Source organism: Nomascus leucogenys, chromosome 16 (genome assembly GCF_006542625.1).
Source record: "Nomascus leucogenys isolate Asia chromosome 16, Asia_NLE_v1, whole genome shotgun sequence".
NCBI classification, from domain to species: domain Eukaryota; kingdom Metazoa; phylum Chordata; class Mammalia; order Primates; family Hylobatidae; genus Nomascus; species Nomascus leucogenys.
Genome location: NC_044396.1, coordinates 85,299,092 through 85,326,812, shown reverse-complemented (window position 1 = coordinate 85,326,812; position 27,721 = coordinate 85,299,092). Strand labels below are relative to the sequence as shown.

Below are 27,721 nucleotides of genomic sequence, written 5' to 3'. Positions count from 1 at the left end.
TTGTTAGATCTGGGAATGTTAAACCTGTAGAATCTCTGGCAGCTGCTGGTTAAACAAGGATATGTATTTAGCAGATATTTCTGCAGTACTGTTTACATTTCAGCTAATCTTCATAACAACCCTTTGAAAAAAGATATTATCTCCATTTTATTGATGAGGACACTGAGGCCCAAAGAAGTTAAATAACTTATCCAAGTTGTCACAGCTGGTACTGGCAAGGCTGGGATTTCAAGCCACAGCTGCTGAATCCCAAACCCCACATACTTTCTTCTTTGCCAGCGGAAATACTGGAGTTTCTGGTGACGGCAGCAGAGTAGCAGGGAAGGAGGAGATGTTTTGGTTTTGGCTTCACTTAGAAAATTGACAGATTTCCTCCCTCTTGTGCAGGTGGAGTGCAACTCGAAATTGGACCCAACAAAGACCACTCTCCTCAAGGTACAGGGAAAACAATGGGGGTTTGTGTTTGTTATTTCTTAGAAACTCTCACGTTTTCTGCAACATTGAGTTACGCTTGAGAAAGGCAAGGCACGTGATCAGAAACCATAGAATTAATGATTTAATCTATCTGTTTATGAACATATATTGGGTGCTGACTGGTGATCTGAGGCTGCAAAGATGGAGGGATCCTTCTCTGGGACTGCAGGAATCAACAGGCTGCTGGTCTGGGGGCTTTGGGGATAGAGGGACCAGGGATAGCTTGGGACCAGGGATGGCTTGGCAAGGACCCTCCATAGGCTGGGGCCAAGACAATCCTCCAAGAGGGGCTCTCTGCTTGTCACAGTAAGAGGAGAACATCTCCCACAGCCGGGGAAGGTCAGGACTTTCTCAGGCAAGTTCATCTGAGCACATGGTGTGCCAGCTCGCTCGCAGCTGGATTTGAGGGTCTGTAGCAACCTCCGCCAGTCCCTTGCCAGTTATGACTGATTGCACAATGCAAACCACCGGCTGTTTGTGGCAGCCTCGTGCGGAGATGCAGCACAAGAGTGGGAACCTTTCAGAGGGGCCTTTCAGCCCAGGTGCACCCCTGCAGGGGCAGGTGGCCAGGAGGGACCTGGGTGGAGATGAGGCAGCTCCCTTACACTGGGGGAAGGACAAGGAGGTGGCATCTGTAGGTCACCGTGCCTTCAACTTCCCCCATAGACGTAGAATGCCTTTGAAAGGCATGTAGGGGGTGTCCGATACTTATTGAGTGGGAGGCTGTTTTCCTGTATTGGGCTCTTTACATAGATTTTCTTTCAAGATTCCCTCAAAAGGAAATTGCAAGATTAGAAGCTGCTGGGCGTCAAGCTTGCATAATGCCATACTTTGAGGGCGGTTGTCACAAGTATCACAAAATGGGTGGCTTAAAGCAACAGATATTTATTCCCTTTTAGTTCTGGAAGCTGAAAGTCCGAAATCAAGGTGTGGGCAGGGCCATGCTGCCTCTGAAGGCACTAGGGGAGAATGCTGCCTGCCTCTTGCAGCTTCTGGTGGCTGCTGGCCACACTTGGTTCACCTTAGCTAGTAGATGCATCACTCCAGTCTCTGCCACCATCCTCACTCAGCACTCTCCCTATTGTATCTCTGCGTCTGTGTCCAAATTTCCTTCTTCTTTTAATAACATCAGCCGTTAGATTTAGGGCCCACTCTAATCCAGTATGACCTCATCTTAACTTGATTTTACCTGCAAAGACCCTATTTCCAAGTACGGCCACATCGATAGGCACTGGGGTTGGGACTTCAGTGTGTCTATTTGGGGGACACAATTCAACCACAACCTACAGCAAAGGGTAGGTGGCCTGACTGAGGTCGGGTGGCCGATTTGATGGTAGATCCAGAAACAGAACTCACTTAGGCCTGATTCTGGAGACTTCTACGGTGCCAGCCTAATGTGCTGAGTACCCTGCCTGGAGGGAGAGTTCGGGCATCCTGCTTCCTGCATGCTGGTTGAGCTGAGGGCTGCCCCAGGTCAGTATCACTTTGTGGCTAGTGTTGGGGGTCCAGTCTTGAGGCGCCCTGGGCTGTAGGATGCCCACAGCCTCACCACTCCCACGAACTCCTCCAGCCCCATTTCGCCCCAGGCCACCCTCCCCACAGCCTCCCCCTGCTCCCTTGCTGTCAACCCTGCTCGCTTCCAGTCTGGCTGCACAGTCTCACAGCCTGCAATGGCCTCTTGAGGTTCGGTGATTTCACGGGGACTTTGAACGTCCACCATTTAGGAAGGGTACCGGTCAGGAGCTGAATCCGGCCTGAAGACCCAAGTTCAGCCGCTTCCTTTTGAGGGAACCTTTCAAGGGAATATATGAAGAGGGTCTTGTTTATCAAACCCTTTCAGGTTAGAGAGATCCTGGCCTGGAAGCTTGCGAGTTCCTCAAGCTCTTCCTGGCCCAGCTTCTGCCTGTAAAATGGGACAGCTGTACCTTCCATGGTTCTTGGGGAATGGAGTGAAATTATCCGTAGGGCCTAGTGTAGTGCCTGGCATGTAGTAAGCTACAAGTGATGGTTGCCACGGAGACACCAGCAGCCTTGCCTGGTGGGGCTGGAGTGTTCCCTACCCACGGTCCACCCTGCTCCTCCTTTGTAAGGCAGGACAGGGCAGGGCAGCAGGCGGATGGGCATCCTTTAGGAAAAAACTCATAGAGCGCAGAGGGCCTTGGCTGTGGTGTTTGGCACTAACCAGCTTCCCTCTCTCCTAGATGGCGGACTGTGGCGGCCTCCCGCAGATCTCCCAGGTGAGTGCCACGTTGGCTTTTGCATTACACAGCTGTCGTCTCCCCCTGGGTGGAGTGCATGTGCCTCTGTGACACCTGTTCCCTCATTGCCTTGCTGTGACATTGGATGACAGTTTGTGGACTGTTGGGAAAAGGTGCCATATAGGAGGACTCTGATCCCCTAGGGACCAACCCCTGTGGAGTAGGTGATACTGCGGCTCACAGAGGTTGGGGGATTTGCCAAGTAGACACACCTTGGTCATCATGGGTCAGAATCTAGGTATGTCTGCCCCAAAGACCACGGGCTTCTGCTGGAGTGAAGGGCCACAAGGAGCTCCAGCCCAGAACAGGGGGACATGGAGGAGATTAAGCCAGATTGTGTGTGTGTGCATGTGTGTTTGTGGGTGTGCATGTGTACACATGTCTGTGTGTGTGCATGTATAAATGTGTGTGCACATGTACAAATAAACATGTTGATCAACGTAATATGTTTGCTGCGTCACTGATCCCTTCAATTTCTCCTCCTATAAAGAATCTCACCAACCTAACAAGTAAACTTTTAATTTGTTGTCTTATAATTTTACATCCTGACAGTTTTGTATTCCATCTTAAAATGAATTAGAGTTTTTTGTCATCTTTTTTATCCAAAAACCTGCCCTGCCTCCTTTCTTCCTCCTTTTTTTCTTTCTCTACTTAAAATGAGAACAGATGGAACCCTGGTCATAATTAAAAGAATTTTCAGAGCTTCAGAGGAGTTCAACGAGCATAGGCTTCGGGGACGGCAGCATAGGGAGGAGCAATTCCTGTGTAACACTGTCGTCCTCGTGCCCTTGCACGCTGGGTGTATGTTTACACACGGCTTTCCTATCCTTGATTAAATTAGGTCTTTGCAATAGTCCTCAGAGGTGGGAAGAGCAAGCATTTTATCCCAGTGTCACAGAAGAGGAAGCTGAGGCCAAAAGTTGAGAGAGATTGCACATGATTACTGGAGCTAAAACTGGGCCCAGGTGTTCTCATTCCCAAGCCTGTATTCGTGGTTCTGTCCGCCATCTCGAACACAGGAGTCCCTGTTCCCTGCAGCCCTGACCTGCTTCTCTTGTCTCTTTCTTACACTGTCACACAAATTCCAGAGGGCAATTTGAGCGTAGCCGCTCTTTTAAATGTCATTTGGCTCTTTGTGGAGCCCTGGCGGGTGTTAGTGGAGATCAGGGAGGGGGGTCAGCCCAGCCTCTACCAGTGCCCTCTCACTGCCTCAGGAGAATAGGACCCAGGGCACTGGCTAGAACAGTTGGAATTAACTGAAGAACAGATATGCCTTGCATGTATGCCCTTGATACTTGAGCACTCACCTCCAAGTTTACATTAAATGAACTGAGAGAACTGGTAGAACTGGATGTGGTCTCAGCATTCCATATGCATTTCACTTAAAGTAGCCCAGTTAGTTGTTAATTGGTTTGTCTGCCCATCCAGTGAACCATCCAACCATCATCCATTCATTCTTCTTCATATCCTTTCTTCCTTTTATTTGTCCTTCTTTGGTTCATATTTCTCTTTTTCCTTCCTTCTGTCCATCAATTCTTTTTTAATCCATCTTTCCTTCCTTCCTTTTCTTCCTTTCTTTTATCCTTCCTTCTTTCAATCCATCCTTTTTTTTCCACCCATTCATCTATCCATCATCCCTTCTTTCAGCCAGCCTGCTGTTGAGGCTGATAGTGACTTGCCTCAAGAACAAGTATTTTAGGTTTGGAGAGCCCTGGGTTAATGTACAGGACCCACCACCTACTTGTTGTGGGACCCTGAGTGGATTTTCCTCTCCAAATCTGTTCAGCTATGAAATGTATCTAAGGTAGCACTGACCTCATGAGGGGTTGTCAGGAGTAAATGAAAGAATGCAGCAAAGCCCTTTGCATGGGGAGTAGCTCACGATGCTGATGCAGTTACATTCCACATGCTGGGTTAGACACGTCCCTTTGTGGAATGTAATCTCCCCAGAGATGCACAGAAATAGCTGTGATACTCTGCACTATATTACAGGTGAGGAAACTGGCTTAGACAGGTCATGTAACTTGTCCAAGTTCCACAGCTGTGGGGTGAATTTCCCATCATTATCCCATAGTCTTCCTTTTACTTTTGTGTTTTGTCCTGTCAACACGTGATGGCTTTTGTCTTGAGCCAAACTCTCAAATGAGGGTGACCACAGGCACAGCCCCCCATGGCCTCGGGTGATCTGGTCCCCCAGCAACTGATTGCATTTTCTCTCCCTGTCTCGCAGCCGGCCAAGCTCGCTGAGGCCTTCAAGTACTTCGTGCAGGGCATGGGATACAGTGAGTATGGCGTTCCCCGTGTGCAGTGGGTCGGGGCACGTGTCGGAATTGGAAGTGCTCTGTCCTGAGCCAGGCTTGGATGAGCAATTCCGTGTCCCCCTGGCCAGCTTCAGCTTTCTGGGAGGAAACATTTAGGTGTGTGGAGGGCATGTGGCAGCCTGGAGGATCTAGCCTCTCATACCAGCAAGGCTCGTTTTTCCTCCTTGGTTGAACAGAAGTTGTTTCACACCAGGGATTTTGGGGGTTTAGATGAGGACCGTCCCTTTAAGCACCAAGACAATGACCAACAGTGAAACAATAACATTTTTAAAACTTTTGATCACAAGTTTTAAGAGACCACCAGCTATAGTGATAATGAAGATGGTGTCGATGATGATGAAAGATTGCTAACACATTATTTTATCTCATTGAACCATCACAGTACTCCTTTGACATATTCTTAGCCCATCTTATCAATGATGAAGCTGAGGCTTCGGGGTTGTAAGCAAGGAGCAGAGGGTGGATCTGTGGAAATTCTTTGAAGGTTGTGAAGCTCTGTGGAAGTGGCTAACAAAGTTGCTTATATTCAAGGTGGAGCGTGCCATAGTCAAGTCATGAGCTTTGGATACATTGGAAGCATCGTTCAGGAACTCGCTGGTTCTTATTTTGCAGTTATAGTTTGTTCGACACATACAGCCTTCTTTCCAGAAGTGCTGTCCCAGGACTAGGACAGACCCTGGCGAGTTGTAACTCGGCTGAACAGCAGCCACGTCATGCTGTGGGCTTGTCAGCCATAGTCCGGCCCTGACATGACTAGTGGCTCTTCTGACCCTACTGTTTGGAACTCTAATTTGTGTGTCCCTCCTTACTAGGAAGGTATTAAACTTCTGATCCCTTTTATCATTTCCTTAAACTGCTTGCCCATGTATAGTAAGAGTATGCTTGGTAAGCTGACTGCAGTCCCAGCATTGGCCTTAGCCATGATTAGCTCTAGCAAGGCGAGGCTGGCAGGTTTGATTTCCATGCCTCAGGCTCAGGCGGGATCCACATCCCCAGGTGCCCTCAGAAGCTGTCTGCCAGTGGGGCTCCTGCCTGTCTAGCCTGCTTTCCCCGACGGAAGTTGCAGGCAAAGGCTGTCATTGGAGAGAGCCATGGAGACAGCCGCGGGGCAGCCCTGCTTTACCCTGCACGGTGTGAATCGTGGCTCTCGTTTGTCTTGGCCCCACCAGGGTTTGGACTTCTGCTTTGAGAGTGTATTCTGGAGAGAAAGGAAGTGAATGCTAGACCTCATCTTTCTCCCCAAATCAGCTTCTATTTCCAGAAAGCCAAAGCCTCCTGCAGGTCTTGGGGGGGAAAATAACAGGAAGAGCTATGGTCCCAAACGCATCAGCCAAAGAGAAGGAAAGGAACCGGTCACTGGCCTCCTGCACACCGCGGGGGGCTGGCTTGATGAACCCTTTGCACACCTGACATCAGTGCTCACTGTACACTTCTCATCCTGCTCAGTAGACATCCCAGATTTGTGGGTGAGAAGTAGGGGCTCAGAGAAATATGTGAGCTGCGGATGTGGCATTGACCCCAGTTCTTTCTGAATTCAAAACTAGCTCTTTAAGACAATTCAGCAAGGATTAATTCTGTTTGGGAGTGCCTGCCATGAAAAGCCCCTCCCTGTGCCTATCAAGGAGATAACATAAGCCCTGCATGCTCGGTGTGGGTCAGCTGCCCCTGTTTCTGATGTCTGACTCAGTGTGGCCTCCTAGCCATGATGCTTCAGTTGGGTGGAGTACTAGTTTCCTAAAGTTGCTGTAACAAAGCTCCACAAACTGGGTGGCTGAAAACAATAGAAATCCATTCTCTCAAAGTTCAGGAGGCCTAAAGTCCGAAATCAAGGTGTGGGCAGGGCCTTGCTCCCTCCAACGCTGCTATGGAAGAACCTTCCGTGCCTCTTCCTGGCTTCTGGTGGCCCCAGCAATCCTTGGCTTTACGTGGCTTGTGGCTGCATCGCTCCAATCTCGGCCTCTGTCTTTGCTTGGACTTCTCCCCTGCATATCCCTGTGTGCTGTTTCTGTAAGGACATCACAGTCATTGGGTTTAGGGTTCCCTGTCAACCCAGGATGATTTCATCTCAAGATCCTTAACTAATTACATATGCAAAGACCCTATTTCCAAAGAAGGTTCCCTTCTGAAGTTTCAGGTAGGTGTGAAGCTTGCGGGACACTGTCCCACCCGGTACAGGTGGGCGGGATTGTTCCTCCTCATTCCACCCCACCAGCACGGGCCATGTGCAAGAGCATTTGAGGTCTTGGAGAAGATCCCAAAGAATAGACAGCACCCTTGTTAGCACCTGGGCTGACAGGCTTCTTTGGGAGAGATGACAACGAATAGCCATGCCAGGAACTTGCCGTGTGGCCCCTCTCCCTTTCCCCACCTGTGATGTGCAGGGCTGAGCCCAGCTGACCCCAGGTGTCCTCCCTGCTCCAGTGATCATGGACAGCATGGGGTCATGGGCGTACACACAGGTGCTGATACCAGGGGTCAGTATTTAACATCCCTGCTTTACAGATGGGAACAGGGAGGCTCAGGGGAACACTCACAAAATTACACAGCTTTTAAGAGGTGGCAGAATTGGGATTCAGACCCAGATCTGGGTTCGGGTCACTCATGGTGTGATTGCAGCAGTTCCTTACCGTATCTGGGCCTCGCCATCTCTCTCTCCAAGTGGACATGGAGAGGACGGGGGCCCGGCAGCTGGATGGCTACAGGGATCAAGTCTTCTCTGGGGCTGGCACGTAGAAGAGCGTGTGGCTGGTGGATGGGCATGCCTGGCTCCTCACCTGGCCGTCTCCTGCCCTCTAACCGGCTCTGTCTTGTCCCCCTAGTGCCCTCGGCTAGCATGACCCGCCTGATGCGGTCTCGCACAGCCTCTGGTTCCAGTGTCACTTCTCTGGATGGCACCCGCAGCCGCTCCCACACCAGCGAGGGCACCCGCAGCCGCTCCCACACCAGCGAGGGCACCCGCAGCCGCTCCCACACCAGCGAGGGGGCCCACCTGGACATCACCCCCAACTCGGGTACTGCCGGGAACAACACCGGGCCCAAGTCCATGGAGGTCTCCTGCTAGGCAGCCTGCCCAGCTGCCGCCCCCGGACTCTGATCTCTGTAGTGGCCCCCTCCTCCCCAGCCCCTTTTCACCCCCTGCCTGCCACACTGCGCCTAACTCGGTATTAATCCAAAGCTTATTTTGTAAGAGTCAGCTCTGGTGGAGACAAATGGGGTCTATTACATGGGTGCCCTCTCCAAAGGCGGGGTGGCGGTGGACCAAAGGAAGGAAGCAAGCATCTCCGCATCGCATCCTCTTCCATTAACCAGTGGCCGGTTGCCACTCTCCTCCCCTCCCTCAGAGACACCAAACTGCCAAAAACAAGACACGTAGCAGCGCACACTTCACAAAGCCAAGCCTAGGCTGCCCTGAGCATCCTGGTTCAAACGGGTGCCTGGTCAGAAGGCCAGCCGCCCACTTCCCGTTTCCTCTTTAACTGAGGAGAAGCTGATCCAGTTTCCGGAAACAAAATCCTTTTCTCATTTGGGGAGGGGGTTAATAGTGACATGCAGGCACCTCTTTTAAACAGGCAAAACAGGAAGGGGGAAAAGGTGGGATTTATGTCGAGGCTAGAGGCATTTGGAACAACAAATCTATGTAGTTAACTTGAAGAAACCGATTTTTAAAGTTGGTGCATCTATAAAGCTTTGAATGCAGAAGCAAACAAGCTTGATTTTTCTAGCATCCTCTTAATGTGCAGCAAAAGCAGGCAACAAAATCTCCTGGCTTTACAGACAAAAATGTTTCAGCAAATGTTGGGCATCATGGTATTTGAAGGCTTTAGTTCTGCTTTCTGCCTCTCCTCCACAGCCCCAACCTCCCAACCCTGATACATGAGCCAGTGATTATTCTTGTTCATGGAGAAGATCATTTAGATTTGTTTTGCATTCCTTGGAATGGAGGGCAACATTCCACAGCTGCCCTGCCTGTGATGAGTGTCCTTGCAGGGGCCGGGGTAGGAGCATTGGGGTGGGGGCGGAATTGGGGTTACTCGATGTAAGGGATTCCTTGTGGTTGTGTTGGGATCCAGTGCAGTGGTGATTTCTGTGGATCCCAGCTTGGTTCCAGGAATTTTGTGTGATTGGGTTAAATCCAGTTTTCAATCTTCGACAGCTGGGCTAGAACGTGAACTCAGTAGCTGAACCTGTCTGACCTGGTCATGCTCTTGGATCCTCAGAACTCTTTGCTCTTGTGTGGGTGGGGGTGGGAACTCATGTGGGGAGCGGTGGCTGAGAAAATGCAAGGATTCTGGAATACGTATTCCATGGGACTTTCCTTCCCTCTCCTGCTTCCTCTTTTCCTGCTCCCTAACCTTTCGCCGAATGGGGCAGCACCACTGACATTTCTGGGCGGCCAGCGCAGCTGCCAGGCTCCTGTACTACTTACTGCCTTGTACTTTTCATTTTGGCTCACCGTGGATTTTCTCATAGGAAGTTTGGTCAGAGTGAATTGAATATTGTAAGTTAGCCACTGGGACCCGAGGATTTCTGGGACCCCGCAGTTGGGAGGAGGTAGTAGTCCAGCCTTCCAGGTGGCGTGAGAGGCAATGACTCGTTACCTGCCACCCATCACCTTGGAGGCCTTCCCTGGCCTTGCTCAGAAAAGTCGGGGATCGGGGCAAGAGAGGCTGAGTACGGATGGGAAACTATTGTGCACAAGTCTTTCCAGAGGAGTTTCTTAATGAGATATTTGTATTTATTTCCAGACCAATAAATTTGTAACTTTGCAGTGGCTTGTGTCTTTTTTCTGTCCCTGAGAGATTGTGTGTGTGAAACATTGCAGTGCAGGGGTGGCTGTTTCATGGGGGTGTTGCCCGTCCTTGACACCTAGGAGACCTCAGCCCCTCATCTCTGGAATTCTTTGCCTCAGAGCATCACGTCCAGCAGAAATTTAAGTCAGCTCATAGGTTACTTCTAATTTCCCGGTGGCCACATTTTCAAAAGTGGAAAGAAATAGATGAACTTAATCTTAATAATACAGTTCATTTATCTCAAGATGTCTAAAATATTACCACTTCTATAAAAACTATTGAGCAGGTATTTTGCATTCTTTTTTCATTCTAGGAACTCTAGTGTGTATTTCAGCAGACCAGCTGCCTTTCAAGTGCCCAATAGCTTGGGCAGCACAGTGATAAGAGGATAAACTTTTCAACCTATAATTCGAGGAAAACAGCTTTTTTATTTTTAACATTTATGTTTATTTTTTGAGACATAGTCTCACTTCGTCACCCAGGATCTTGGCTCACTGCATCCTCCGCCTCCCAGGTTCAAGCAGTTCCCGTTCCTCAGCCTCCTGAGTAGCTGGGATTACAGGCATGCGCCACCATGCCCAGATAATTTATTTTTATTTCTATTTTTTATTTTTAGTAGAGATGGGGTTTTTGCCATGGCCAGGCTGGTCTCCAACTCCTGACCTCAAGTGATCCGTCCACCTAGGCCTCCCAGAGTGCTGGGATTACAGGTGTGAGTCACTGTACCCAGGCTACATTTTGTTTGGATTACAAACAAATGTATGTGGAAAGATCATTCCTTTTCTCATGCCCAATGACAACCATTGTAATGCTTGTTTTCTACTCTACATAAAAAGTTAAGAGATTTTAGTGTAACCTCTTATTTAAACTAAGATTAGTTTAAAATGTACAGACAGTTGCAAACAATACAGAGTTGCCATATAGCCTGTACTTGGTGACCCCTGTCACTAATATCTGACGTTACTGCATACGTGTCACAACTGGGAGATCAGCTGGACGTTGCTGTTAACTAAACCCTGGACCATGTTGAGAATTCACTGGGGTTCCCTTAATGTCCTCTCTCTGTCCAGGATCCCATCCGGGACACCCCATTACATTTTGTCATCATGTCTCAGCTTCCTCTGGCTTTTAACAGTTTCCAGATTTTCCTTTTTTTTTTTTTTTTTTTTGTTCTTGAGATGGAGTCTTGTTCTGTCGCCCAGGCTGGAGTGCAGTGGTGCAATCTCGGCTCACTGCAACCTCTGCCTCCCAGGTTCAAGCGATTCTCCCACCTCATCCTCCTGAGTAACTGGGATTACAGGCGCAGGCTGACACACCTAGCTAATTTTTTTGTATTTTAGTAGAGACGGGTTTTCACTGTGTTGTCCAGGCTGGTCTCCAACTTCTGAGCTCAGGTAATCCACCCGCCTTGGCCTCCCAACGTGCTGGGATTACAGGTGTGAACCACCGCGACTGGCCAGATTTTTCTTTGACAGCGTTGAGAAGCACTAGTCAGGCATTCTGTTGCAAGTCTCTCCACTGAGGTTATAAGTAGTTTTTCTCACAGTACAACTGGGGGCTGTGGGTTTTTCGGGGAAGCCCACAGAGGTGATTTGTCCTGCTTCTCACATCATATCCAGGCCACACACCATCACTGTGGTTTATCGCTGATGGGATTAATGGTGATGGCCTGGCTGGGGTAGTATTTGCCAGATTTCTCCATCGTCAAGTTACCCTTTCCACTTTTCCATATTCATTCTTCGGAAGTGTGAACCCCCAAAATTTGAGACAGGTCTCAATTTAGAAAGTTTACTTTGCCAAGGCTGAGGACACCCGCCTGTGACAGCCTCAGGTGATCAGGGCACAGTTTAGTTTTATACATTTTAGGGAGACATGAGACATCAATCCATACATGTAAGAACCATACAGCCGGGCACGGTGGCTCACGCCTGTAATCCCAGCACTTTGGGAGGCCAAGGCAGGTGGATCACGAGGTCAGGAGATAGAGACCATCCTGGCTAACACAGTGAAACCCCGTCTCTACGAAAAATGCAAAAAAATTAGCCGGGCATGGTGGCGGATGCATGTAGTCCCAGCTGAGGCAGGAGAATGGCGTGAACCCGGGAAGTGGAGCCTGCAGTGAGCCAAGATTGCAAGATTACACCACTGCACTCCAGCCCGGGCGACAGAGTGAGACTCCGTCTCAAAAAAAAAAAAAAGAACCATACATAGGTTCCATCCAGAAATGGGGACAACTAGAAGCAGGGAGGGGAATTCCAGGTCACAGGTAGGTGAGAGACAGACACTTGGTTGCATTCTTTTATTATTATTATTATTATTATACTTTAAGTTTTAGGGTACACGTGCACAACATGCACATTTTGAGCTTCTGGTTAGCCTTTCCGAAGGAGGCAATCAGAACATGCGTCTATCTCAGGGAGCAGAGGGATGACTGTGAATAGAATAGGCAGGTTTGCCCTGAGCAATTTCCAACTTGACTTTCCCCTTTAGCTTAGTGATTTTGGGGGCCCCAAGATTCTCCTTTCACAGAAGCAAGTCACTAAGTGCAGCCCACACTCAAGGACATGCCCCCACTGAAAACAGCTATCATGCTGTTCTCTATGTTGATTTTTCTTCACTTCCCTTGAAGAGTTTCTTAGGCTGTGTAAAATGTTAAGCTGTAAACACTTTCTAAGTCTGCACCATCGTGCAGCATGTGGTTGTGCCATAGTTCACAGCCCTGTTGTTTAGGATCTAGACGTGGAAGAAGGAGGGGACATCACCTCAGCACAGAAGAGCAAGAGGGCGTTCCCAGCAGAGGGGACAGTTTGGGCACCAGCACTGAGGGTGGATGGTATGCGTCTTTTTTTTTTTTTTTGAGATGGAGTTTTGCCCTTGTCACTCAGGCTGGAGTGCAATGGCATGATCTCGGCTCACTGCAACCTCCGCCTCCTGGGTTTAAGCGATTCTCCTGCCTCAGCCTCTGGAGTAGCTGAGATTACAAGCATGTGCCACCACACCCAGCTAATTTTTTGTACTTTTAGTAGAGACGGTTTCAGCATATTGGTCAGGCAGGTCTTGAACTCCTGATCTCAGGTGATCCACCTGCCTTGGCCTCCAAAGTGCTGGGATTACAGCAGTGATCCACCGTGCCCAGCTCGGTATGTGTCTTTGTGAAGAACGTGCAGTATAGACCTGGGCAGATGACCTTGTGAGCTGTGTATGGCAGGAGGTGAGGCTGGAGTGATGTTTTAAGAGAGAGTGGCTCCCTTGCAACTCCACCCTGTCCCAGCAGGAGTTCAGGGGAAGGCAAGGTCCTTGGGCTTCTTTGTGCCACGGATGGCCTCATTGATAGGTTAAGAGAAGCCTTCAGATTCCTTCTCTGAAGAGTTTTAAATGCGTAAAATAAAATACGTAAGACTATGAAAGAAGCCACTTATAACGAAGTATAATTATCCAAATGTGACGGTTGTGTGACCTAGTCACATGCGCTTCTTCAACAGTAAAGTGGAGGCAGACCTCAACGTCGCTGCAATTTCAAAGTCCTGTACTTTGAGCTGTCTGCTGCAATTGAAATAAGAGGATTATTTGTGATTACAACTGCTGATACTATTAGGGTTTGTCGCCTACATTTAGATAGAAGGAAATGTTAAGTTGCAATTCATGGTTAGGAACAACAAAGATGCATTTTTTTCCCCGTCTGAGACCAGGGCCCTCTGAATTCTATGCATAGATCCTTGGAGGGCCCAGGGACCCCAGGTTAAGAAGCCATGTTAAAAGTCAGGGGAGGGAGGAGCACGTTGGCTCGTGATTATTCAACAAACATAAGAAGTGCCTTTCCTACTTTGTGTCCTGTGTGAGTCGGGAACTAAGATAAAGTGAGTGGTGGAGGAGCTGGCGAAGCATCACAGCAGGGGGGCTGTGCCAGCTTTGAGGAGTCAGTGTGGCACAGAGACTTGCTGTGGTCTGGCTTCCTCGAGGAAGGAACCGTTGCAGGTGTTTACATGTATCAGTGCTATTTAGAGCTACATGCCCAAAGGCTGTTTGGCCAGCTGGGGATCTGATTCTGGTCTCCTAGCTGCTTGTTTTTGTTTCAGATCTCCTGACTCTTGGGTTTCAGCAGCATCTGGGAGGCCAAGTGTGCGCTGAGATTAGCACGTGCAGGGTCTGTCCTTGGCCCTTTCCAGACAGTTTCCCTAAGAGAGTCATTAGGTTGACCCCTAGATCTGGCCTAAATCCATCGGCTTATGTATTTATATTGGGTCTTGTAGGCTACATGGAAACCCTTTGCTAGTGTCCCACATGGAATCCAAGAGCAGAAGGTGAGGCTTGGCCTTATGGGGTGGGAGACAGGACTGGGGAGGAGTTAGCCTCCTCCTTTCTAAGATCAGATTTTTCTGTAACTCTGAAGCATAAAATGGTGGCCCTAACCCAAGGCCTACCTGACCTTTTGGCTCTTGAACCCAAAACTAATCAGGTCTTTCTGTCTCTTAAGGGGAAGAATCTCATCGGTCCAGCTCTACTCAGGTGTCATTCCCTGTCTAATCAACTGTGACTGGGCTCACGTTACTCCTGCCCCTTCCCCCCACATACATGCAGCAGGTGTCTGAGTAATTGATGCAGTTGTGGTGGTGAGTTGGGCGTATCTGTTGCATGATTAAACCCATTGACAGCCAAGCTCACTGTGGCAGAACATGCCCTTTCTCATCCCTGCTTTGAGAGGTGTCTGCTGAATGCCCAGCCCTCCCCAGGAGGCAGGCACCACCATGCAGACATGGGACATCTAGCATTTGTAACACATGTCACTGTGGGTGTCCTTTCTCTCGCAAACTAGGGATTTTTTTTTTTTCTTTTTTTATTTTAGATGGAGTCTTGCTCTGTCACCCAGGCTGGAGTGTAGTGGTGTGATCTCGGCTCCCAGCAACTTCAGCTTCCTGGGTTCAAGCGATTCTCCTACCTTAGCCTCCCAAGTAGCTGGGACTACAGGTGCGCCACCATGCCTGTCTAATTTTTTGTATATTTAGTAGAGATGGGGTTTCGCCATGTTGGCCAGGCTGGTGGAATTTCTTCTGTATCAACAGGGCCAGCATAGAGCAAAGCACATAACAGGAGACTTTTGTTAAATTAACAGATGCACACTTCCTTTAATAATATTTAGTGTGCTTTATAGATTCTTCCCCCTTTTTATTATTTATTTGTGAGGACTTTTCCTGGCTTCTTAGATGAGAAAACCAAGGCTCGGAGAGATTAAATCACTTGCCCAGCCACTTCTAAAATGGATTAAATCTTGTTGTCTTTTAAAACAGTTCACTGAGCACATGACTCATGCCACCACCTATTGATGTCTTGGGATTGTGGAGCATCAGTAAGTTCCTGGGACTAACTAAGACTGTGGATGTCCATAAGGTTGTTATTGACTGCGGCAGGTGTTTGTCCTCTGTTATTAGATAGTCCCACTCAGACTTGGGTGACCTGCTTTTGTATCTTTCATCTGGTTTTTAATTTTTCCACCTCCTCCTCTGCTGCCAGGCTGGCCTCTGCTATCAATAAGCCTGCTTCAGGCAGCTCCCTTATGGAATGGACTAAGAAATCTACATTGTTAGGGTTGTGTGAAAAACAAGAGCATTGAAGTTTAGGCTGGAGATCTGGAGACATTCGTTACAGAATAAAACATATGAAACAGTGCACGGGCTTTGTGACAGCTTGTTTGTCTCCTCAGAAGCCATTTTTGCTCAGTCCTACATTTAGAAAGAACCGAGATTCAACTAGAAATTGGCTTTCTGAATACAGAGGATGACTTTGAATTCCAGTTTTGTCAGTAGGGGTAATGGAGAACACTGGCATCTCTGCAATATGCCTTTGAAAATAAAATGCTTCATAATAAAATGCTCTGGCCATTTCCCCTAAATCTCATTTCCCCCCAATTCAGCCACCTGATATCCTAAAAAATTGCCCTAACATCTATACATTCATCTTAATCTGAGGCACCCACAGGACTCCACGATCTAAGTTCCAATTCTGAAACCAATATGCTTCAGGATAGAGGTGTTCCTAGAAAGAATTCGTGTGACAATTATATTTTTATTGGAATGGAGCCTCCTCTTGACTTTTTTATACTCTCATCATGTGTTCTGGGGGCAAATAGATGAGAGGGATTTGGCCAAGAGGTATCAAAAGAGGCATTCACTTAATGTGCCCCAGCCATCTGCACATCTGTTCATACAGCTCAGCATATGCTGTGTGCTGTGTTGGGCTTGGGAGACACAGAAAAGTATAACACACCCTTCCTGCTTTAGAGAAGCCAGGTTTCAAATCAAGTTACAGCATAAAATGAAAACATAAAAAGCAAAAAATTAAGGAGCTAAGCAGTCTGTGGTTGAGGTAAAAGAGCATTCAACTGAGCATAGATAGTGACACTATAACTGAGTACAGATGTTTTCTTTACATTTGCTATTTTAAATAAGGGCTAAATAAATTAAATATACAAACACACACATTGACATTAATTCTTACTGCAGCCTTGCTGATTACCCCCAGTTGATGAAGAAACTCAGCTAATAATAGATGTATTTAGTAAGTGCTTAATGTTTTAAGTTTATTAAGTGCTTAGTATTCTAAGCTCTATTTTAAAATTTTGTGTGCAATACGCATCCCACTGAGGGGTAGGTACTATCATTTTCTACATCTCACAGCTGGAGAAACTGAGGCTCAGATGGGCCTAGTAAGGAAAAAGGTATATCAAGATCCACTTGAGGCCCAGAGTCAGGACTGTTTCCATTGCATCTGTACCCTCCCTTACGCTTCTTTTTCCTCCTCTTTGTTCCTAAGGCAGCTGGCAATAGATGCTCTGTCCATCCATCCAGTCCTTGCTTACTCAATTCTTGACATGCGCCTGCTTCGGAGCTAGGCTCAGAGGACGCAGTTACAGTCCCTGACCTCACGGCACTCAGTCTCATTGGGGATGTAGAAAGACACTGAATATGTGAGTGAGTGAATGAATGAATGCCAAAAATTTCATTTTATATTTACATGAGGTGTCTTCAAGCCTGGATACATCGGCAGCCCTTGTCTTCTCTGAGTTCTAAAATTTGTGTTTCTAAGCCCATTTCCAAACTTTTTTAGCCATTTTAATTTCAGTATATAAAGTATGTGGGACCTCGTTTCCACCATCTGCACATTTATTGAACCCATGCTGAATGCTCCATCATTGTCTCATAACAACTGCCTGTACAAGAAAAGCCACCAAATCCAGTACGTGACTTTGCTGATGGTTTATTACCTTAAGGAAAAGCCTTACACGAGAAATTGAGCAATGAAAACCCTTCACATTGAGCAAATACTTTCCACGCTACACAAACCATGAGAAAAATGACGACTGTTGTGAAACATGACAGATTGCCCAAGTGTTATTTTTCCTCTATTGGAAAATTCTAAGATGTTTCCTCATGTGTAGTTTTTCAGTCACAAAAATGGCAGTAGGAATATTTAAATATTAAATCACAATTTGAAAATAGATATATACATACATATATATACACACACAGAGATACATAGTTGACCGTTGTGATTCCCAGATATGCAGGGTTATCATTGTGGCTGCTTTGCATCAAGACAAGTTTGTAAAAAGCAGTGACATGGTTCAACGTAATAGGAGCTAGATTACTTCCCTGTAATTGCTATGGACACACAGTACAAGGCTAGCAAGATTATAGACAATCATATCATTTGAATCTACTGTCTTTGATAATTCTGAATCATTTTCAAAGTTAAAATTACAGCTATTGTCAGTAAAGCGCCTCTTATAAAGGTCATGCCTTTTGATTTGGGGGACAGAATAACTAGGCGTAGCACAGGAAGAGATGGTTCAGGTATCAGACTATCCTGGGTTTCCAGTCTTGGTCTGCTGTTCACTAGCTGGTAAGATCTTAAGTAAGCGATTAAACTTCTGTGAGACTCAGATGATAATGCCATATCCTGTAGGTTTGCTGTGAGGATTAAATGAGATATGGCAGGAAAGCACCTTCCACAAGGCTTGGTGTATGCTAAGCGCTCAAGTGCTTATAATAAGGTTTAGCAAGATTTAACTTGGTGAATTCAGGTCTCCCTCCCTTTTGCACACCTAAGCACACCTGAGTAATTCACTCTAAGTATGAATGTAAATTTCCTCAGCAAAGGTTAACTAACCCTTAAGGTACCTTTCTTTTGTCTCAGATCATATAGTTAACAAGGGACCACAGAGCTGATGATCTATTTGGTCTATTTGAAGCCCCTTGTAGATGTGATTCTCCAATAGGAGTCATTCAGGTCTTTTCTAGAGGCCTCCGCAAGAGAAGGGGCTGGTAGAATAAGCTGGTGTTTAACAGGGCTCTAACTTTTTGGGGGCTGACTTGTCAGAAAATCTGAGTCTCAGATTTTCCATTTATAAAATGGTGAAGAGATGCATACTCAAAATTGCTGTAACAATTAAATAATGAACAACTTAGCATAGTGCTTGGCACCAAGTAAACAATCAATGAAGATTTTTTTTCATTATATTTATTCTTCTTAATTTTTATTGAATCGGGCCACACCATTGCAGGGAAATTTTGACTGTTAGAAAGAGCTTCATTACACTGGATCCAAATTTCCTTCTCCATGGCTTCAACCCATGTCTGAGACTTGCCCTCTGGGGCTGCATAAGATATTTCCATTTCTCAAAACCATTGGCGACCGGGTTATTCTGATCACCTTCTTCCACCCATTGCCAGAATAATCCCTAGTTTCTCCAACCAGACTTCCTATGATCTTTGAAAGCTAAGTTCAGTTTCCCAAATTGAGATGCAAATTCAGTAAGAACCTAGCTCTTGGGTTTCCACTGAATTTCAAATGGAGTGAGCTGTTATCCAGCCTTGTAATTTGTAGATGGCAGGTGTTTTCACTCTCAGAAAATCTAACATGATTCACACTGACTTACAGAAGAGATCATTCATGGAGTGAATTCTCTTTATACAAGAATTCTTGCATATGCATACGCAAATATATGTATGCATACATATGTATTTCTTTAAAATATTAAATGTCTCTTTTGCTAAGGCACTTAATATAAAATTTTGACTGTTAAAATTCTATTTTCATGTAGCTTTGGGAGAGCTTTGAATAAAAGTAGGAACACATGCACAGCTTCCTGTATTCATCAAGTATTTAATGAGCACCACTGTATGCCTTGCACTGGACTAGGTTTTGGGGAGGTCACAGTAAGGAGGATATATTCCCAGTCCTTTTCCTGTTTAGGAATCTGTCTGCACACTGCAAGAATTCCCTGTGAATAACTACAAAACATTCAATATGCAGCATTGGGTAAACAGAATCATCTTTTAAATGTGTGATGAGAGCTGGTTCTGATGGGAAAGAGGGGATAAGCTACAGGGGATTCCTGGGTTTTTGTGTGTCCCATGTATTTTGGATGCTTAAACACCTAAATTATCAGAAAATCGGAAAATCTTGTCTTTTGAAAAGGAGCTAGAAGGACTATAAGTGGGAAAAATGACATTGAAAAATCAAGCCACTTATTGCAATATGTTTTCCTATTCTCACACATTTGGAAGCTCTAAAAACAGGGGGAAAATATGGGTTATAAAGACAGTCCAATTTCGATCTGAATCCTAACTTTCCCACTCACCAACTGGGTGACTCTGGTCGAGTTTTCTCACCTCTATGAGCTTCCGTTTCACATTTGTAAGAACAGAAATAATAAAGGGAACTTCTCAACATTGTCGTGAAGATTCAGTGAGCTAATATATGCAAAGCACTGACAGCAATGTCTGGCACAGAAAAGGCCCTAAATAAAAGAATTCTAACAGTAAATATTATATTTTACTAATACAATAAATAATAGCCTGATATTCGTTAACAATAACCTTTTCCTTTTAGCTTCAGCCTCTTCAGCTTTAAACCCTTGTTAAGTCTATTTCTGTTTCTAAACAACTGGTAAACCTCTATCTTCCTACCGGAAAACTGGCCATTTGGTCAGCAGAACCAAAGGCTGTGAAATGAGTCTCTGCAATAGATGTGTCCTGAGCACGGGGGCTCTTGGATTCCCACAGCCTCCAGCTCTAGAGGTCACCCCAGGCTGCTACCAAGCGGACCCACTTCTTGGTTTGACCCACACCCCTACCTGAACCTGTCTTGGTCATTTCAGTGGGTCTGGCATGGTCTGCACTTGGGTCTCTCAAGTCTCTGTAAGAGTAGAGGAATGTTCCAGGGCACCACTCTCAGGGGCCAGACAGGCCAGTCCAGAGGCCTTACCAATTCCTATGAGCCCCAAGCAGGACAAAGGAGAAGATTCAAGGAAGAGCCTGGCCAACTGCCCAAAGCCCTGCCAGCGAGCAGCTGATTCGGTGTGAGAGTCAATTGGTCCTTCTGAAATGGGCTGACCTTGCCCTGTCTCTGGAGTATTAACTGGGGGCTTTAACCATCAAAAAGAATGTTTATCAAATTTTATTTCTGACTGGGATAAACCTAATCTGTACCCTTCACAGTGCAGGGGTGAAGAGAAACTTAACTTCAACAATGCCCAGGTTAATGGATACAACTTTCCATTAAAAATCAAAATCAAGCAACTATTCACCTCACTTGGCAAATGTTTGATGACCTTGGGGTGCACACATAATTGGAATCAGGAAAGTTTTGGTGTGCTGACATCAGAATTACCCATTACAGTACCTCTTGGCAGGCTCCAAATTATAGATTATTCTATTTTTCCAAATTCCATCTATCTATCTGAGTGGACCCAAAGAGTCTTGTGGTTTGGCATCAAAAGGAGAAATTAGTGATATTAGAAGTCTACCTGATTCCATTTCTTGGAATTTAGGCAAGATCCTGCAGGGCTTCTAGTGACTTGGAAAGGCTGGATCAGGCTTGGGTGTAGTCCAGAACAGCTAGAGACAGGCATTTTTCTTTAGAGTAGATGCTGAATGATGTCAAGGAGAAAACTCATAGTATGGGCCTGAGCAGCACCATCATGGGTCATTTGGGTGGTTAGAGGCAGAAAAGGAGGTCAAGGGTCCAGATCAGGGTAACTAGGAGTGAGTGGGAATTGACAAAATAAGGCTCGTTGGTGAAAAGTTATTGGCCATAAGGGTTGACTGCTTCGCAGGCATTGGGTCAGTCCCCAAGACCCAAGATTTGTGCCTGCCTAATTGGAAATTTCTGAGAAGTCAGGGTAGGATTCCAAGTCAGCAAAGATGTCATTGGGATTCCTACAGTTCAGGTTACAGAAGCAGGCATTAATCCATAGGACCTGGCGGGAAAAGCCAAGCCCATCAGGACACTGGAAGGACACATTGATGGTCTTGGACTTGTAGGGGATGCAGCACCTGTTGTCCATGCAAACTCCACAGTACTTGGGTTGATAGGAGCGTGTGCTGACGCAGCCCGCAAGGGTGAAGTTCATAGATGCCTCTGGCTGGTACACAGCCAGACACTTCTTCCCTGCCTGAAGGAAAGGAAAGGAGCTTTCAGTGGGGGTGCTCAGAGAATGGACAACCACCTTCTTCCCCTGAGCCCCCAGTTTTTCCCTTCTCACTATGTGGGAATATTCCACCTTACTTTCAGCTTCACAGCATCCTCAAGCAAGGAGGGACAACAGCAAACACAGTGAGATCCAGCGTACCACACAGTGATAAATGGAGGACCACAGAGGAAAATGTTTTGTTTGGGTTGTATCTCGTAGCCTGCAGTTTCTCTTTTGTCTTGCATTTTTGTCTTGTCTATGGCCAGTCATTCATCAAGTTTCACCAACATGGGGAGCCTATGTAGCTCCTTCATCCAAGCAAGTTCCCCTGGCTAGCTAGTGGCAGAACTGGCATTGGGACTCCACACTCAGGGGACACGCTTTGCCCTAGCCTCCCCGCCTGCCTTTGCCTCTCGTGGCCTTTTACACATACCTTTAATATTCAACATATTCAAATGGTTGACATTATTTAAAGGTAACACTACCTTCCACTGGGCTATGGGCTTGAGATTTGCTGTTCTTTCTGTGTTTCTGTGGTATAATTCCATGCCTAGTACAGAGTAGGCACTTACTAAACCCATTGGATTGAGGGTTCTTAGGATCTACTGGGTAAACAGTATGCTAGATCTAGGCTGTATGGCAGGATGAAGCTTGCCCAATTTGGGAAACCCTCTGAGGGCACATAATTCTGGAAAAAAAACTGGTTGGAAATCAAAATTGGCTTGGACTTGCATTACGTGGTCCAGTAATGGTAGAGCCATCTCACTCAGCTTAGGACCTTTGCTGTCATTCTTCTGCAGCTGGTACCTTTTCCATGTACGTTTTCAGTTAAGAGATGTCTATGGAATGCTTACTGTATACCAAGCGCAGAAAATGCAAAAGCTAGTATTACAGGGAAAAATAATCAGAGAGGAAGAAGAAGAAAGAAGAGGAGAAGAAGGAGAAGGAAGAAGAAAAATGGATCCAGTTGATCAATATATAGATGACTGGAGAACATGTCTAGGGGATGAGGAGTGATGTTGGATGTCTGAAGAGGATCACAGGAAGCTGTGCTGTCTTTTCTACACGGGAGGCAACCCTGTCCTCAACATCCCTAAGAAACCATCAGCATTCCAAAAATGGAATAACTGTTGAATTTTTTGTTTTGTTTGCTTTGTTTTTCGTGTGACAAAAGGCTGACCACTTCTAAGGCATGAGTGAGGGGGACTTGAATTAGATAAATCAGATCCACTTTTAACTCTGAGACTGGGGCTCAAACTAATGTGGCCCAATTTTCTTTGATGCTTTATTTTAATTATCTTGGACTCTTAAGGCTGAAAGGGATTTCAGAAATCAACCCCAATATCTTAATGATGAGGGAATGGGGGCTCAGTGATGAGCAGAGATTGGCCACAGTCACATGCAATTAATGCAAGTAGACATTTGACTCTGGGGGTCCTGAGCCTCATTTAGTGCTCTCTATATCACCCAGTGTGGCTGCTGTGTGTGGGTGGGCTGGCACAGGAGTGAAGGGAGGATGGAAATCGGTAAGAATCCCTCAGAATCATTATAGAAGATCACTCTTGAGGGTCCCTGAGGTTTCTCTGGAATGATCCTGATTCTAATAATATGATACCTACCAAAGCTTCCATTGACTGAAATTCACAATGCACCAATCTGGTGACCTGCATTATCCGAAATAGCTGTCACACCAGACCTACCAGGTGATCTTAACTATTCCCACTTTACAAATGCTCCCAACGAGGAAGTTCAGGAGCCAGGCTCAAACCCAGGTTTTTCTGCTTGTGAAGTCTAGACGTCCACCCCTGCTCTGGACCCACCTTAATGAGTGTACGGATGTCCACATCGCATGGCCGCAGGTTGCAGAGGCGGCTCTCTTGCTCAGGCCAGCACTGGGCGTTAACATTGGAGATCCGCGTGGAGACCCCCAGGCCGCAGCTGGTGGAACAAGGGCTCCAGGGGCTTGTGTAAGCTATGCAGTTCCTGTGCCATGGCTCCACCTCACCCACAGCATCTGTGTATGGGGACCAGAATCTGCATGAGTCTACAGCTCCCACCAGCACCCAACCCTCACCTTTACCACACTAAGGTCTGGGGTTCCCCCAGAACTCTGGGGAACAGAGAGAAATTGGCTATCCCTCCCCACAGGACAGCAAGTTGGCTTCTAACCAGCAAAGGTACCCAGGGAGTAGAGGACATGTTCTGAGCTCCTTGTATGTTTCTGATCAAGAGAGGCAGTGTGGAAGCATGGGAGGAAACCCATCTTTAGAGACAGGTGGACCCAAGTTCAAATTCTGCTCTACCACCTACAAGCTGTGTGATCTTAGATAACCCACCCTGGGCCTATCTCCCTATTAGAACAATAACACCTGTCTGTGGGGCTGGCAATACAATCATAGGGCCTAGATTTTTACTGAGTATGCATCAAGCATCTTGCTAGGTGCTGGGAATAGGACTTTTTTTTTTTTTTTTTTTTTTTTCTGAGACAGAATTTCACTCTTGTTGCCCAGGCTGGAGTGCAATGGCGCAATCTCGGCTCACTGCAACCTCCACCTCCTGGGTTTTAAGCTATTCTCCTGCCTCAGCCTCCCAAGTAGCTGAGATTGCAGGCATGGGCCACCATGCCTGGCTAATTTTGTATTTTTAGTAGAGATGAGGTTTCACCATGTTGGTTAGGCTGGTCTCAAACTCCTGACCTCAGGTGATCCACCCACCTCAGCCTTCCAAAGTGTTGGGATTACAGGCATGAGCCACCGCACCTGACCGGGAATAAGAGTTTTAAAAGACATTCTCCTGCCTCTGCAGAGAGAAAGTTTATTTGAGGGAAGTTCAAAGGCAAGTAGCTACATCCCAGCACCTAACATTTTGTCTCAGTGATGCCGAGGGCATAGTGGGTAAGAGGGCATACAGGCTTCTTTGGGAGGCCAAAGCAGGTGGATCACTTGAGGTCAGGAGTTTGAGACTAGCCTGGCCAACATGTTGGAACCCCATCTCTACTAAAAAATACACAAATTAGCCGGGTGTGGTAGCGTGTGCTGTAATCCCAGCTACTCAGAAGGTTCAGTCACAAGAATTGCTTGATCTGGGAGGCAGAGTTTGCAGTGAGCCGAGATCGCGCCCCTGCACTCCAGCCTGGTCTAAAAAGCGAGACTGTGTCTCAAAAAAGAAAAAAAAAAGAAAGAAAGAAAAAAGAGGACATACAGGCTTCAGAGTCAAATCACCAGGGTTCAACTGGCAGCACTGTTACTTGCTGGCTACGTAACTTCCAATAAGCTAGCTCACACCTCCTTGCCTCAGGATCCCCACCTGCAGATAGGGTTGGCTACAGAATCTCTTTCCAGTGCCATGATAGAAAAGACGACTTCATGCCTACGAAAGCACCCAAGCTGTTCCCGGCCTTTAGTAAGCTAAAGCCCGTAGTTAATGTGAGTCTGTGTGGTCATTTGACTGTCAGCCAACTCAACTACCCACTCTTGGATGGTCCTATTGATGCATATATCTTGCGCATCTAGAAGATAGTAGGTGCTCTCTAACTATCTGAAAAATGAGATAGGCTAAAAGCTGTTAAGACAGAACTGCCCACAGAAAGATGGTACAAGATGCAGTTGAGAGGAGGCCTGTCCCATCCAAACGCACATGTGCATGAGGATAGGAGGGAACAGGCAGAGAGGGAAGGGATGGAAAGACAGATAGAAGCTCAGAGAAAAGAAAGAGAAAGAAGGAGAGGAGGACAGAGAAGAAGAGTGTGTGTGTGTGTGTGTGTGTGTGTGTGTGTGTGTGTTTGTGAGAGAGAGAGAAAGAAACAGGGGGAAGGTAATAAAGGTAATAAAAAGAATGAGGGGAGGCAAAAAGACGGGAAAAGATAAACACAGAAAAGAAGAGAAATCTAACTAGGATTAGAAGGAGAAATAGGAAAGGTAAGTCAGTTCCTCTAAGCTTATAGGTGTGCAGGGAACATTGATGAATGAATGCAGGAATCACTGAGTGAGAGAGGGAGAGACTTGAAACGGGAGACATCCAAAGACAGGAGGGGCAGGGCTGACAGGAGCTGGAGCTGCTCTTGGGAGGAGGTGGGGAGGGAATTGCCCAGGAGGATAAAGAGGCTTTGGTTTTTGGGTCACCTCGGCTAGGCAGGGGCTCCGCTTGTGCTCGGTCAGAATGGGGTCACTGGGCCACACACACAATGGCAGACAGCTTCTGCCTCCCTGCTCCCCCCGTGACCCTCGTGTGGCCCTGCTGGGGAGGTGGTGGTGGGACAGCTGCCTTGCTGCCCTGGGGCTGCTGGGGACAAAGCCTTCCTCGACGCCTCCTCCTATCCTCACTGGACTGCTTCTCCACCTAGCAATTTTGTCTCCTAGGGTGCATTTGGAAATGTCTGGAGGTGATTTTGGTTGTCATATCTCTGAGGGAGAGGGTGTTTCTGGCATCTAGTGGGTAGAGGCCAGGGATTAGATTGCTGGGATTTAGTAGCCATGCATTAGATTGCTACTAAACATCCTCCAATGCACATGACAACCCCACCACAAAGAATTCTTTCATCCAAGATGTTGACAGTGCTGAGCTTGAGAAATCCTGCCCCACACCATCCCTGAGCAATCTTCAGCATATATAATTTTTTTAAAAAAACTACCAATACTTCTAGAACTTCCCACTCTATTGCCATTTTCCCACTGCTCTCTACTGCTTGCCTCGTAAGCACTTTCCTCTAGAAATGTCCTCATCTGCTGCCTGCCATGGCATCAGATGCTCCTGGTTTTCTTCATACATCCCAACCCTCCTCTCTGTTTCCCCATGCCTCCTCTTATTCTGCTCACTCTTCACATGTCAGCATTCCCAGATCTCTGCCTCAGGCCCCCTCTGTCTCACTGTGGATGTTACCCTGAGGCCCATCCCAGCCATCACCACCAGCAGCTCCAAGCAGATGACTTCAGAGCTGTCCTATTTCATCTCCTTCCTCCCCATAAAGATAAACTGGAAGCTCCTCAAAAGATCCCGTGGGCAGGGCACTCTGCCTTAAACTCAGTCTGTTTTAAACAAAGTAGATCTCCCCTGGCCCAAATGTGCTCATTCTCTTGTATTTGATCCTAGGCAATGGCAAGCCCTGGGAGTTAGCCTCTGTCCCTCTTTCTTCTTCACCCCATGCATTAGATTGACATTAAGACCTTCAGTCTTACTCAAGCAATGCCTCTTGTGTCTGTTGCTTCTTCACTGCCTCTACTCCCACTGCCCTAGTTCAGATCCTCATTAGCCCATCCATCTATCAACCCACCCATTCATCCATCCATCCATCCATTAATTGATCCAGCCATCATTCACCTATTTGTCCACCATCTATCCATCCAATCATCCATTTATTTATATATCTATCTACCTATTCATTCATCCATTCATCCATCTCCATCATTCATCCATCCATCCATCCGTCCATCCATCTGCCCCCTCGTCTACTTATTTATACATCTATCCATCCATCCATCCATCCATCCTCCATCCATCCATTAATTGATCCATCCATCATTCACCTATTTGTCCATCATCTATCCATCCAATCATCCAATTTTTTATACACCCATCTATCTATTCATCCATCTGTCCATTTATCAATTCATCCATCCATCCATTCATCCATCCATCTGTCCACTCATCTAGCTATTTATACATATATCCATCCATCCATCCATCCATCCATCCATCCATCTATACATACATTCATCTATCTATTCATCTATCCACCCATCTACCCACCCATCTATCTATTTATACACCTATCCATCAATTCATCTATCCACTCATCAATCCATCCATCTATTCATCCATACATCTATTTATCCATCCATCTATTAATCCACCCATTCATTCATCATCCATCCATCCATCATCCACCTATTCATCCATCATCTATCCATCCACTCATCCATCTATTTATACATTCATCTATTTATCCATCCATCTCTTCACCAATCCATCCATCCATACATCCACCCACCCATCTATCTATTCATCCATTTATTTATCTATTCATCCATCCATCTACCAACTCATCAGTATGACAAACATTAATTGGATACCTGCAAAGTGTATGCCACTGGGCTAGATTCCAGTAAGCAGCAGTTAAACAATTGGGCCTGTCCCCACCATCCTCTTCCAGGGCTTCCCCTTATCTGGTTTACCTGGCTGAGATCTCACCTGCCTACCCATCTTCATAGCAAGGGGGAAGCCCCAAGTCATCATGAAGCTTCTACTAGACCCATCTCCTCTTGCTCATACCTCCTCTCCTCAGGTACCCACATACCTACCCTTCTTCCACCACCCATCCCTAACTCTTTAGTAGGATAATAATGGATTGCACTTTTAGGGCTTTGTTCTTTACAAAGCACTGCTCATTTTATGCTGGGAGGATCCCACAGG

At 46.6% G+C, this 27,721-nt stretch overlaps 2 protein-coding genes across 5 annotated transcripts in view; one reads left to right on the top strand and one right to left on the bottom strand.

Annotated features, from left to right (window-relative positions):
• The window catches only part of NDRG1 (N-myc downstream regulated 1), a 59,519-nt gene extending 49,698 nt beyond the window's left edge, over positions 1-9,821 (top strand). The window contains exons 13-16 of the mRNA XM_030795002.1: positions 388-435; positions 2,676-2,711; positions 4,963-5,014; positions 7,873-9,821. Coding sequence (XP_030650862.1) covers positions 388-435; positions 2,676-2,711; positions 4,963-5,014; positions 7,873-8,114 — 378 coding nt within the window. The 3' untranslated portion in view covers positions 8,115-9,821. The remainder of the gene's footprint in view (positions 1-387; positions 436-2,675; positions 2,712-4,962; positions 5,015-7,872) is intronic.
• A 7,161-nt stretch (positions 9,822-16,982) lies between these two features.
• CCN4 (cellular communication network factor 4) overlaps positions 16,983-27,721 on the bottom strand; it is a 41,277-nt gene continuing 30,538 nt past the window's right edge. For 2 of the 4 annotated variants that reach the window (XM_003256222.4, XM_003256223.4), the window contains one exon: positions 16,983-21,295. In XM_003256222.4, the coding sequence (XP_003256270.2) occupies positions 21,123-21,295 (173 nt within the window). In that variant the 3' untranslated portion in view covers positions 16,983-21,122. Of the gene's footprint in view, positions 21,296-23,133; positions 23,328-27,721 lie in introns of all 4 variants that reach the window. The other 2 variants (XM_030795001.1, XM_030795000.1) reach the window with 2 other exon arrangements.